This window comes from Prionailurus bengalensis, chromosome A1 (genome assembly GCF_016509475.1).
Source record: "Prionailurus bengalensis isolate Pbe53 chromosome A1, Fcat_Pben_1.1_paternal_pri, whole genome shotgun sequence".
Classification (NCBI taxonomy): Eukaryota; Metazoa; Chordata; class Mammalia; order Carnivora; family Felidae; genus Prionailurus; species Prionailurus bengalensis.
Window position 1 is genome coordinate 180428783 of NC_057343.1, and position 14668 is coordinate 180443450.

Here is a 14668-nt window from a genome sequence, read left to right on the forward strand (position 1 = left end):
CAGAACTGTGAGGAAACAAATTTCTATTTTTTAAGCCACCCAGTCTGTGGTACTTTCTTATGGCTGCCTTAAACAAACTGACATATCATCCCCCAAATCCTTCTTCCCCTTCTTCCTTAGAAATGGCACTCCTAATTTTCAGCGGGGTGCATGGCTGCCTGCATTACAGACTACATTTCCTAGCTTCCCTCCTCAGTCACATGATTAGGCTTTAGCTAATAGGAAACAAGAGGAAGTGTTAAGTGGGCCCTCAGGTAGGTGTCCTTAAAGAGAAAGGTCATGTCCTTCTGCTTCCCTTCATCCTTCTTTTTGGCTGGAAGGGGGACTTGACAACTGGAGCTTGAGCAACCAGCTCAGTTCAGGAGGCAGCAGCCTCATGCTGAGGAAGCAGCATAGTAGACCATGACCCCCTCTTCATGGACCATTTCTGGGCTTTCTATTTGAGGGAGAAATAAACTTCTAGTTTGGGTAAGCCACTGTTTAGAGGCATTCTATCACCAGTCACACTTATTCTTAACTGATACTGTTATACTCTTTCCTCCTCTCCCTTTTCTGCTCTCCCTTCTCTCCTTCAAGGAGGAAGCTCTCATCACTGAGACTCAGGCAGAGAGGATTAACACAGTAAAGGTGAAAAGGAAATGTTATTATAAGTAGACTCTTGCAGGGTTAACTAATCAGGCAATTAATAGGTAAAAGGTCACTTACTTCTGTTCTTGTATTCCTACATCCAATCCCCGCCCTTCTCACAATTAATTATATTAAATTCTTACGGGTGGCATGCCTGCTCAAAACTTCCATTGTATACAGAACGAAGTCCAAACTTACAAGGTTGGTGTTCAAAGCCCTTCACAATCTGGCTGCAACCTACCTCTCCAAAGTGTTTTGTTTTGTTTTGTTTCCCATTATAAACATCTACTAAAACCAAAGCAGAATATTTATTGTTTGATCCAAATGCCACATACATTCCAACATCTTGCCTTTTTCTATGACATTCCCCTTCCCAGATTCCATCCTAGTGTGGTGCAAAGGGCCTGTAAAGTCAATTGAATTTAAGGCCACGCCCAAGTGCTTCCAAACTATATGAACTCTGGGCCTTGATTTCTTGATGTATAACATGAAGATAATGCCTCACATAAATGTTCTGGAGCCAAAGATATTGCGCAAGAATAGGTCTTATAAACCACAAAATATTATACTCTTGGAAGGCATAACTGTCCTGAATCTGGCATTACTCTGTGTTTCTCTTGGCTCCAGAGCCATTAGGTAACCCCCTTGACCTTAGTAGGAAACTTTCATTGAGCCAACCACATTACTAATGCTTTTCCTGCATTACCCCATCCAATCCTCACAACAATCCCCCAAGACTGACATTATTCATCATTACCCCCACTCTATTGATGAGGAAACAGGCCCATATTTGAAATCAGTTCTGACTTCACAGCCACAGCTTCTAACGTTACATATATCTCCTCCAAGGACAGAGTCTGTGCCTTTTCTTACTTCAGAGTCACACTGTTTTGTCCTTGGAAACACCTATCCCGCCTCTGGAACTCTCTGGAATCCTAATGATCACATGTTTCCTTCCTTTCCCAAGGAAGGAAAAATAATCTGACTATAGATCTATATGAAGGGTCAACTGGCTGCCTACCAGACAATAAGATGAGCAAGAAGCCAGTAGTTCTGATGATGAAGGAGCCTCATGTAAAGCCAGCCCTGAGACAAATAGACACCAGCAATCCTTGAGAATTAAGGCAGAAAAAGACTGGCTAATGTTACCAGCACTGACAAGGAAACCAAATAGGAAAGCAAAGCTCAGATTCTCCTTGTGTTTTAGGCCTGGCTGGGACTCTGGAGATATTTCAAGAATCCCCTAATCCTTTATATGTTTCTCTTTTCTTCTTCAAAGCCCCCATACTCATTATCTCAAATGCTCTTCATAAAACACCTTGAAATCAAAAAATATTAATTCCTTAACTTACAATGAGAAAATGAGAGCATAGATCTGTCTGCATATAGTGATGGTGTTGGAACTAGAATCCAGACTCCTTACTGTAGGTTTCTGTTCTTTCTGTTCCATGACTCCAGTCCCCCATTTCATCATAACCTAAACTTTGCCTTTTCCTTCCATCTACCCAGGGCCTAAGAAAGAGGGCTGGAGGTTACCTTCCTTAGTCCAGCATTCACTGGCAGAGAAAAGAGATTCTTTTGATGAGCAGGCACCTACCAAGTGCTCTCTGGCTCCCTAGAGGGTCATAGACCTTCTGGCCCCCCAATGAAATAGAATTTTCACAAGTAGGCATGAAAAATGTCAGCTATACTATCAGATCAAGAAGCCTCTGAGCTTAGGGCCTAACAGAGTTCCCAATCTCTGAGCACATAGGTGGGATTTTCCTCTTCTAGAGAGTGTGGGAACCCCACTCCTGTAACTCTATCCCATCCTGTGATGTCATGTCCTCAACTAAACCTCCATGCAGAGGACAAAGTCTAAGAATAATAATTGATAACATTTAGTGAGGATTGCTTTGTACAATTGTCATTCTAGGGACTTTATGTGGATGAATTCGTTTAATCCTACAATAACCCTGGGAAGCAGGTACTATTATTATCCCCATCATACAGACAAGGAAACTGAGGCCTGGAGAGAGTAAGTAACTTGTCTGAGTCATAGGGTTGGGAAGTGTCAGAAGCTGGAATCCAAGAACAAGCAGTCTAGCACCAGAGCCCATGATCTTCACACCATAGCACAGGGCCTTCACAGCAGGAATGTACTGCAGCCCTTGGGATGGAGGCTGGGACTCTTCTATATCACTCAATCTCCCCCATTAACTGCCCTGCTTACCCTAGACCACCAATACTGTCTCTTGTCTGCTGCTCAGGCACCTTCGCCCTTCTGTCCACCCAAACTTCCTCTACACTGGCTGCAGCATGAATCTGCTCATGCCTCTTCCCTGCTCAGAAGCCCTCTTTGGTTCCCCACTGCCAAAGTAGAAAGAGTCTCAACTTCTTAGCCTGGCATTTATAGCCTTCCAAAATGTGGCTCCAGCTTACTCTGAGCATAATCATTCCTTCAGGTGAAAGGCAAACCTCTCTTCTTTCCCAGATATCCCCTCCGGGTCTAGCTTTCATCTCCTACACTACATTGGCCTCTCCACCTACAATGGTCTGCCCTATTTAACAGTCCCCATCTTAACTTGAGAAAAATTTCAGCCTAATACCCCCAGCTAGAGGGGCCAAAGTTAGAGAAGCTTTGAGGTTAAACATGGTCCTTTTGGGGTTTAGCTCAAACTTCCCATTTTACAGATGAAGAAACTGAGCCCCTCAAGGGTATAGATTATTATTTGTTGTCTGGATGGGGACCATTCGTCTTAAAACACTCCATGGTGCCTAGAGCCCATTAAGTGAACAGATAAATGTTGAACTCTCCAGGGCAGTATTTCTCCAACAGTGGCCTTGGGACTACCCTTAGTAATAGCGCCCCGCCCACCCCTGGATCCTCCAACCTCTGACCTATTCAATCCTCATCTCTGAGGGTGGTGTCTGCCATACAGCGGTTTTCAAATTCACACTTGAGTTTGAAAACCACAGTGAGTCTATGGAGGTTGCACCACGGGTGCCACTTAGTAGAATGAGTCCCAGTACCTGAAGCCTCCCTTCCCCCAGCTACCACTTCCGCCCCTGAGCTTGAGGCAGAGGCTTCTGGGAGCTTAGATGGCTGAAGCTGATGAGGCTGGCTTCTTGGATATCCCCAGATAACCTGGCAGAGAAGCCTTTCTCCCCATAGGCTCTCCAGGGCTGAGTGAAGGACTCCGCCCTCCAATACCACCCCACAAGCTAGTATAGCCCTCTGGACCTTCTACCAAATCAGGGGTCATCTGACCCAAAAGGAACAGGCAGGAGAAGCAGACAGATGGGTGTCACTGGGCCAGGCAAGGCCGGGCCAGGGGAGAGAACGGGCGCTCCTTTATGAGGCCCGCTCTCTACATGGGGCAATGGAGTCCACTCATTGAAACACTGGGAGTCTGGCACACAGAGCCAGGTTGACAGGCACTGGGCTGGACTGCTTCTAAGGGATGCACCAGCACTGGGGAGAGGCAGAGAGAGGGCTGCGCGCCGGGCGGGAAAGGGCACGGGCTAGGCGAAGCCCATAAGGCGGGGTGCCCTCCTTCCTCTCCCTCTGCCTCCTCTTCCTCACCCAGCTGGCCCCCGCAGCAGGCTGAGGAAGCCACTGTGCCCTCAGACCTTAGGTCAGAGCTCCCGGCCCGCGCCCATGCCGCCGCCTCCCGCAGCATCTTTCTACGTGCGGTTCTCTGGCCAACTGCCCTTCCCCCAGCTGGGGACCCCGTGCCCGCACCTACCCACGCCGTGCCGCTCCTTGTCAGTTTTGCGCCAGGGGGCCATGGCTGGGCCAGGGGGGCTGCGGGCGCCTCGCGTCGTTCTGTGGGGAAGCAGCCAGGCTAGGCGCTCCGCCGGGCCCCACTTCCTTCCTCTTTTCAAACTCCCTCTCAGGGCCCGCCCTCCTCTCCCCGGGGCGCCCGCTCCTCCTCCCTCCCATTGGGCTGGGGCGCATTAGGAGGCCAGGAGGTCCGCTCCAACCTGCTCTTCGCTAGGCAAGTGGGCAGAAGCCAAGCAGGTACTTGGGGCCCCCCAGGCCACCACCACAAGGGCAGGAAGTTCCTAGACAACTGAGCCTAGTGATTGAACCGAACTCCCTCCCCTGGCTCCGGAGCAGAAGCTTTGGTATGTGATGTGAATTCAAATCCACACTCTTTTGCTTATCAGCACAAGATGGGATATGCCTACTTTATAGGATTGTTGTGTGGATTAGAGGAGATAATGTACACAGCAGATGACACATTATGGTAAATATATACCTACAGAGGAGGTCGTTTGTGGTTTTTATCCTGTTGGTGCCACGGACTCATATGAAAATCTGATAAAAGCCCAGAATACTCTCCTGTGAAAGTACACAAGCTTGGGATTTACCAACAATGCCAGAAGGTAAGGGTGCTCTGAAAGCCAGCAACAGGCCCCCCAGGAAAAGAGTCCTAGAGGTAAGCTAATAAAGACATTTCTTGGAAAAATCTCATTTTTGCTCTGGGAACAGATTCTATCAAGAAACAAAGAAATAAGGGAGCCTGAATGCCTCAGTCCGTTAGGCCTCTGACTTCAGCTCAGGTCATGATCTTGTGGGTCCCTGAGTTCAAGCCCCGCAATGGTCTCTGTGCTGACAGCCTGGAGCCTGCTTCAGATTCTGGGCCTCCGTCGCTCTCTGCCCCTCCCCCACTTGCACTCTGTGTTTCTCTCAAAAATAAACATTTTTTAAAAGTTTTTTTATTTAAAAAAAAAGTCGCTTTGACCCACAGTAATAAGACTGAATTAAAGTCTTCCCAAATTTACTTTATTCATAACTCTCACTACTCTTTCTGCCTTAAAAAGTCAATTAGATTAGGCAATAATATCACAGCTGACAGGCAGCTATGGCAAAATATTAATTTCATTTTATTTCCTTTTTCAGGCACCTGGGTGGCTCAGTCGGTCAAGCATCTGACTGCAGCTCAGATCATATTCTCACCGCTTATGAGTTCGAGCCCCACATTAGGCTCTGTGCTGACAGCTCAGATCCTGGAGCCTGCTTCGAGTTCTGTGTGTGTGTCTTTCTCTGCCCCTCCCCTGCTTGTGCTCTCTCTCTCAAAAATAAATAAACATTAAAAATAAAATAAAATAATTTCCCTTTTGGTTTTCTAGCAGCACAGTTTAGGTGGTATGTTTTGTAGTGAGCAGTTGAATCAGTCAGGATTCCACCAGAGAAACAGAACCAGTAGGATAAGTATATAAATATAAAGAAATGTAATGTAATGTAAATATAAAGAAATTGCCTTATGTGAATGTGGGGCTGGTTTGGCACATCTCAAATCCATAGGGCAGGCCATCAGGAAGTGCAGGCTAAAAATTTTCAGGCAGGAGCTGCTGTCCACAGATGAAATTTCTTCTTTTTCAAGGAAAGCTCATTTAAGGCCTCTCAACTGATTGGACCAGGCCTTCTCAGACTATTGAGGATAGTCTCCTTCACTTAAAGTCAACTGATTGTAGATGTTAATTACATCTACAAAAGGCTTCCACAGCAACACCTAGATTGGTGCTTGATTGAATAATAAGGTCTGTAGTCTCACCAAGTTAACTCATAAAACTAATCATCTCAGCAGTATTACAAATCAGACTGTACATCAGAGGTTGGTGGACTTTTTCTGTAAAAGGATCAGATAGTAAATATTTCAGTCTTTGCAGGCCAATAGGCAAAATCGAGGATATTATGTAAGTACTTATATAACAAGAGGGAAAACAAATTTCCACATTTTTTATTGATAAAATTCTAAATTTTATATTAATAATTGAGTATATTCTTTTGTGAGTAGGCCTAATAATGAGAAAAATAAATTATGGGGGAAGATCACATTTTACTTCATTGGAGTTAAAAATTAGCATTCCCTTTAATCAAAACAGATTGCAAATATTCATGTTAATGCTGATCTGTAATAAAATTTTACAGGTTTCATCTTTGAAAATGTCTTTTCCCACAGGTGGTATGTAGTGAAGCATTAATCTTACCCAGTAAGAGGTCTGATATTTGTCCTCAGCTACTAGGAGGTGATCTTAGGCCCTTGGAATGTCATGGTTTGCTTGGGAAACTTCGATCACACTGAACAGTCTAAAAATGTGATTTAGGGAAGGGGCTGACCATGCCAAAAAGACAAAATGTGATATGGGCCACATGGTATCAGTTGACCTGCAGGTTGATCAACTATTGTGGGCAATCAATCAATCATGCCTACGTGATAGAGCCCTAATTCTACTCTATGTACTTCTTCCCTAGACTATGAAATCTGTATCCTTTCCCAGTAACAAATGATAAGTGAGCATAATAGCTTTTGGTAAGTTCTGTGAGTCCTTCTAATGAATTATTGACCCCGAAGGTGGTTTGGGAAATACCCCAAACTTGCAACTGGTGTTGAAAGTGAGGGTAATCTTGTGTGGAGTGAGTGCCCTCTAAACTTTGTAGTTGGCTTCATCTCACAGTTGGTTAAAACTCTCAAAGGAAGGTACTGACAAATACTGATTATCAATCCATGAGCATAAGATTTTATTAAACATTTTCACTGCTTGGAAGGCATCTATAGAATTTTATTAAATTTTCCTTTTAGCATGTCATTATATTGCAGATTAATCACTTCCAGTTGAAGGTTATATGGAAGCTCCTTGATTGCTCAGATAAATGGATTTTGAAATTTAAAAGTTTCTTTTGTACTTGTATTGAGGTCTGAAAACCATTGTTAGAACTATAGTTTGAGCTGGGAAAATATGTTCACTGAAAATTTGTGTAGTAATGGAAATCTCACTTTTTGTTTTAAGTTTTGATAGCATAGGAAGTTTTTAAAGCAGCTTGACATTACTTGTGATTTCATTAAAATGACTTTACTACTCTGTATATAATCGTTGTTTTGTTTTAAATTTTAGTGGAATCCATTAAGAATCATTATGACATCAGGGGCACCTGGGTGGCTCAGTTGGTGGAATCCGACTTTGGCTAAGGTCATGATCTAGTGGTTTGTGAGTTCGAGCCCCATATCGGGCTCTGTGCTGACAGCTTGGAGCCTGGAGCCTGCTTCAGATTCTGTGTCTCCCTCTCTCTCTGCTCCTCCCCTGCTCATGCTCTGTCTCTGTCTCAAAAATAAATAAGCATTAAAAAAAATGTTTTTAAAAAGAATCATTATGACATCTGAAGAAACGGCTAATTTCCAAAGCCATCCAGTGTTCAATAGTAGTGATTGAAGACTGTTCTCTTTAAGAAAAATGTCAATCTCGACCCTGAGCTCAAAGTCACAGGGGACTTATAACTGTTAAGTGATCAGCAGTATGAGTTGGTAAGGCAGGTCAGGATATTCAGCTTCTGTTTTTGACAAAAGTTCACAAAACAGATAATGGTTAAGTCCAGAAAAGCTAATGAAATTCACCTTTGACACAACTGGTTCAATAACACATGATAGATTCAAATACTTTCTACAAAGTACCTTCTGATGACTATTGTAATAAATTAGCATAGGCTATGTAAATTGTAAATTCATCCAAAAAGCCATTCTGTGCTCCACACATATTTTCACCACCAAGAGTTGTGTAACACATCCTAGCAGATTCCACTTCAGTTTGTACTGAATTAGTGTTTCCTCATTTTCTTTGAAAATATTTTTGCATATAGTTTTTCTACATGGACTATTCATAGAAGCTAATTCATCATTCACTTCAAACTCAGCATGAACTCATCAAATAACACCTGAGCTGTATTGGCAGCAGCTTTTAACTTATCGAGAGACAAAGAAAATCACTAGAAATCATTTGCCTTGTTTTTAAATTGATTATTGATGTTGCTCCCAATGTCCTCAGCTTTTCAGGCAACCACTATTATCAGAAGGCTAATGATCTTAAACTACTTCATTTTCAAATGTAAGATGTGTCTTTACTGGTGTGATAATAAATGAACCACTTAGAAATGCACATCAGTTGTTCATTTTCATGTTTTATTTTCATGAAGAAATTATGGTATGATTACATTCTGTTTTAAATTTTCCAATTTTTCTGGCCATTGCTTTCTTGTGGTTGAGTGTTGTGATGAATACTTACTCTGTTATAACTGTATTCTTTTAGCACAGTTGTGTCACTGCATAGTAAACACACTGCTTTCCTGTCTAATTCAATAACAAAATAACTCACACTCCACCGTGTCTTAACACCATGACATTTGGATGCCACTACTCTTCCCTTCTCCTTCTGAAATGATGGCTATTGTACTGGTCATTAAAATAAAATAAAATAAAATAAAATAAAATAAAATAAAATAAAATAAAATATTGCTCGAAATACACATGGCACTTGAAACACTGTGGAGTTATAACCACATACCTGAGATTTGTAGGTTGCTGAACACTACTGCAAAGTAATGAGAGCACCATAAATCTTTGTCACATGTTCTCACCTTTGCCATCATAACATGAAAGCTCCTATTGATGTTATGTAAATGAATGGACAAGACTGTGTTCCAATAAAACTTTATTCTTATGGACAATGAAATTTGCATTTCATATAATTTTCACATCATGAAATATTCTTCTTATTTCTTTGCAACTATTTAAAAATATAAAAACTATTCTTAGTTCATGCTCCATATAAAAACAGCTGGTGAGCCAGAATTTCGCCAATGAACCATAGTTAGTCACCTCTTGCCATACACAATTCTATCATCTTCATAAACCCATATCCAGGTGTTTTAAAAGACACCTATTTTTTCACCTTAGGTTTCTGATATATACACAGACAAGTCCACATCAGCAGTATGATAAAGTACTTGGTAGGGGGATAAGAGTAGGTGCTAATGTCAGAAGGTAAATAAGGTTGAGATCTGAGGAGGACTAAAGCTTGTGACACAACCTAAAGTAGGGGTCTTTCTTTCTTTTCTTTCTTTCTCTTTCTCTCTCTCTCTCTTTCTTTCTTTCTTTCTTTCTTTCTTTCTTTCTTTCTTTTCTTTTTCTTTCTTTCTTTCTTTCTTTCTTTCTTTCTTTCTTTCTTTCTTTCTTTCTTTCTTTCTTTCTTATAATGTTAACATATTGAAAGAGTTGAAAAATTGCTTGTAGTCCAGAGAGATGACATTTGGGAAGTTATCTTTTTTTGGGGGAAGTTATCTTGACCAAAGATTAATTAACTTCTTAAAGGAGTGTTTTTTTAATACAGAAATCTTTAAACATCATACTGATTAGGATATGGCTTTTGTATTTCTGAAATATAGGCTTTTTATTATAGTTACTGATTATATGGCATCATGGAAAATTTTGGCAAGTGAGACTGATGGTCAAATGTAAAAATCTGACTAAAACCACTTAAAGAATTTACAATTATATTGATCACATAATTTTATTAAACACACTCTGGCTATTTATCAAAGCCACAAACCTGGTTATTAGGTGGTGCACTATTCATGACTATAATTTCACAGACTGAGATATGAACAAGGACTTCTCTGGCCAAGACCCTCCTGAGGTCCAGATCCATGTGTCCAACTTCTTCCTGGACTTCCTCTCCTCACCCCACTTTTACATCTCCTTTTCCAAAACCAAGCTCATCATCATAGCCACATCCCGGACCTGTCCCTCTTTTGATGGTTTCTATCCTATGTAACAGGTAAAGTGACCAGACACTACTCCAACTGATATGCCAGAATCCCAACTCTATCACTCACCTAACTCTGTAGTTTGAAGCAAATTACTTAACTTTTCTAAGGCTGTTTCCTGAAGAAAAAAATTGCTAACATTTATTGAGTACTTACTGCATGCCAGTCCCATATTTAACATTCTATGTGCATTATTCCATTTAGTCCGCAAAGTAATCCTATGAAGTAGGTACCATTATTATCTCATTTTGCTAATAAGTATTCAGAGACAAGAGGGATGAGACCCCTTTTATAGCCACCAACCACTATGACTCCCTATGAGCAGTATCATTACTTTCTCTTTCACTCAGGTCAGAAACTTGACTCATCTTAATCTCCCTTTTACTCCATATGATCATATCAAAAACAGCTCTTGGATCTGCCCTCTCCTCCACACTGCTACCTTGTCAAGATTCTCATTTGAAACTTGGACTCAAGCTCCCTGCCTCAAGTCTTGCCTCCTTCCAATCTCTTCATCACGTTACTTCCAGGACACTTTGCCCAAGCAATTGTGGTCTCCTCAAAGTGTTGAACCACACTAGAAAAGATAAACAAAGCAGACTTGTGGTAATGTGGGAAGTTTTACTACCTTTGTAAAATCAAGACATTGCACAGAATAGTGCCATGCAAAGCTTCAAGTGAAGGTCAAAGAAATCCATCTGCAACTATGTTTAGGCAAATTGTAGAAATGTCTTTCCACAAGGCACAGCAGAAGGGGAAGTTTTTAATGTCTATTTTTCTCAGAATCATAGATTTAGGTCTCTATTTTGCTACATTTCACTAGTATGGCTCTAATGACTATTAAATATTGAAATATTCCCATGTTAAGTTGCTAAAAAGCCACTGTTCCAAGCCCCTGAAATGGCCTCCTTCTATTCCTTTCCTTGGGAAGTCCTCAGTGGGTACCAGTGGGGTCGCTGGTGCCTGCCAGCTTGTCCCCTATAGATCACAGGGGTGGGGCCTCTTCCCTGTGTGTCTCCCTAGTTCTCAGCCAGAGTGCATCTGGGTAGGGAGGTACCCAGGGTAGGGAGGTAGCACTGGAATGTCAATTGGTAAATGCTGGGAGTCTTCTGGCCCATCCACTGGTGTCTTTCATGTGGCTGCCTTTGGGAACATCAGCCTCCAGGGTATTATTCAATATTTTTACCATCATCTCTTCTTGTGTTACTCATGGCAAATAGCTTCTATGAGCATGTTCTGATCAGTTCAAACAATCTGGAGTGAAAACTTACACTACCCAACTTTCATTTACCAGAGTAAATCCTAGGTCCCTATCAGGACCAGAAAGAAATACTCTAGGTAAGAAGGATAAGCATACTCAAAAGTAATTAGCTACACTAAAGGAAGCAGCAATTGCAAACATGAAGATTTTATGTGATAAGGAGGCACTCAAATAATTCTGCCATAAGGCAACAGTGAAGTCTCTAGAAGTGAATGTGGGAGTGGGGGTTGGAGATGAGGGAGGATCAGAAGCTTTCCTGCTTAACAGGATCCAGTTTATTCCATTAAATGTAAATAGCCTCAAACCTTACTGCTAATTAACACTCCACAGGCTGCCTGGGAATCTGTCCAAACTGCAAAGCTAAGATGTCAAAGCCCTAGTTAATGTCCCTCAGTCCATCCTCCATACCCTTTAGGACACTAGTGAAACTCCTAAGTAGAACATCATCCAGGCCCCTCATGATCAGATTCTAGCTCTCCTTACAGCTTCATTTCCTGCCTCCTCTGCACTGCCCGTTCCTCCACCACCACCACTCCCTCCCTGTACCACACACACACACACACACACACACACACACACACACAGTCACCCTCCACCACATGACACCATAGAACAGAGGTAGTGTCTTACCACATGTAGTATTTGAAGTGTCCCCACAGTGCCACAAGTTCTCACATCTCTGTATGCTCTTGTCTTTCCCCCAACAATAACACCCCTTTGTCTCTAGGCTAACCTGTTCTGAGAAGACTTCCTCAGTAACACCCTCCCCACCTCCCAGCTCCTCCTCCAGCCACAGCCAGACAACCCTCCTGGGCACCCACAGCAGCCCATGCTCACTGGTATCCTTACTCCTTAGCTGCCTATTCTGTCCAGAAGCTCTGTTCATGTCTGACTGGCACCGACTGGTTGCTCATCTAGAGACAACTACTTTCAAGAGTTCCAGTGCCAACAGCCCAAATGCCAAATCTGGAGGGTGGCCTATTTGTTGAATAAGCTCATTTGATTTTCAGTGTTTAATGAAAATTAAATATTACCAAGAACTAGCAATCAAGGGATTTCACCTAAACTTCTAGATTTCGAGTTTTTCTCGAAATAAATATGAAAATCTAGCAACTTGGGTTTGCACTTCCACAAAGCCAAAATCAGCCAGAGCAAAGTCCCCAGAGCACATTGTCTTACCAACCGTGGTTCTCAGCCCTCCCTTTTCCCCATCCAGTACCAAGGCCAGGTCTCCACCACCATTTGTCATTAGATTTACATTATTGATGTTCTTAATAAAGACAAAAATGATAAACTATTTGAGCTCATATTCTGTCAGAAGTGGGAAAACAAGAGAGACTGAGAGGATAGGTTTCAGGAAACATGGGAGAAGGGGTATAGGTTTTGAGATGTGAAGAACAGTTCTAGATGGAGGTCTATGTCCAAAGAGTTCTTAAGTTGCCATAACCCAGTTTACTTCACTCACTTAAGGTGCCTGCTTAGTCCCTATAGACATTTGAGTTGTGACTCTTGGTAGGTGTGCTGGAAATGAGGTGATAGCAAACCAATACAATCAGGTTCTCTCATTTCGAAAGTATAAATGTAGGTGTTCCTAAGGAAAGCAAATCGTTAGAGCCAAGAGTATCTCTTGAACAATGTCAATCTTGCAGAAATCAAAACCACATCAGGTATATGGCTTAACAGGAGACAAGAGATTCTTCATAAACTCTTGTGTTCTGGCAATAAGCCTCCAACAATTTGGGTGTGACTCATCCCCAAGAAGTCCAGTGCACACTTGCACACCATGTTGTAATTGTTGACCTACTTGCCCTCCACCCATCCCTAGAGGTTGAGAGTTCCTTTACTCCACAAAAATCTATTGACAGTCCCTTATGTGAAGTACTATGATAGGCACTGAGGATACACCTTGGTGAACAACACAGACAAAATTCCTGCTCTCACAGATCTCATAGCCTAGCAGGGAAGGCAGAAAACCAACAAGTACACCATAAGGTTTAATAAAGAAAATAAAACATAGAAATGATACAAAAAATGTCTTGTGGGTCTGGAAAAGGGAAGAGTCAGGGAAGAACTCCATGAGGAAGTAATATTTAAGAAGTGATATTTGGGAAAAGAATATTCTAGGGAGAATTAACTGCAAATATAAAAGTCCTAAAGGGAGAACAAACTTGGAGCATTCAAAAAACCAAAAAAAAAAAAAAAGGGGGGGGGGGGGAGGGGGGCAGTGTTAAGGGAATGCAGTGACTGTGTGGTAGGAAATGAGTTTGGAAATTAGGTAGGAACCAGATCATGGAGGGCCTTGAAGGCCATGGTAAAAAGTTTGAAGTTTAATCTAACACTGGGAAGGGAGAAAGAGACAAGCAAGCAGCCCTGTACCATCAGGAGCTGGCCTGGCACTCAGTCTATGGTGTTGTTCCCACTGAAGATCAACAATTTCTCAAAAAAATTAACATCAGATGATCTATGGCCATGATGGATAAAAAAACAAACAAAACTACTCTGTAATCATGACTAAACACAGAAAATATATGAACATTGTATAAACCAGAAAATGACCAAACATGTCCCTATCATGGCTAATATGAGTGGCTAATGCTTTTTTTTCTTTTAATCAATTTCAGCTTTAGCCTTATTCTAATCTTCATCCTTCTAGGTGAGATTTATTAATACATCTAATAATAGAATTAACCCTGCTTCCTTCAACACTACCCAAAATCACCAACACAAGCCCAAATCCTATAATAGAGTCCCTTGTAACACCTATGGCTCCCTACAGCATACAGTTAGAAGCACTTTAGGTGTGTTGCTGGTGGTATTTTGATAGACAGCATTGCCAAATGTCACTAGAGGATTTTAAGTAGGAGGTGATATAACTTCTTAAAATCATTTTCATTGTGAAAAATAACAACAAGCCCTCTAGGTAAAGAGTAGAAGAACAAGATGAGTGTGAGGCTGTTTAAGCAGTCAGGGAAAAATGATGGTAGGTTGGACCAAAGTGGTGCAACAAAACAGCCAAATTCAAGATATATTTCAGAGATGCTGTCAGTAGAACTTGCCTGTGGAGTGGGTGGATATATAAAGTAGGAAACCAAAGTCAGAGATCCAAAATAAAATTAGCTCAAATAAGATAAAAGCCTATATCTTTTTCATATAAAGTCCTGGTTATGGCATTGCAGCTCTGTGAAATCATCAGG

The 14668-nt window shown here is 41.8% G+C and overlaps 1 protein-coding gene across 1 annotated transcript in view; it reads right to left on the reverse strand.

The window, feature by feature from the left end:
• DOCK2 (dedicator of cytokinesis 2) overlaps positions 1-4471 on the reverse strand; it is a 414832-nt gene extending 410361 nt beyond the window's left edge. Inside the window, exon 1 of the mRNA XM_043596180.1 lies at positions 4356-4471. Within this exon, the coding sequence (XP_043452115.1) occupies positions 4356-4398 (43 nt within the window). The 5' untranslated portion in view covers positions 4399-4471. The remainder of the gene's footprint in view (positions 1-4355) is intronic.
• Between the last annotated feature and the right edge of the window lie 10197 nt (positions 4472-14668).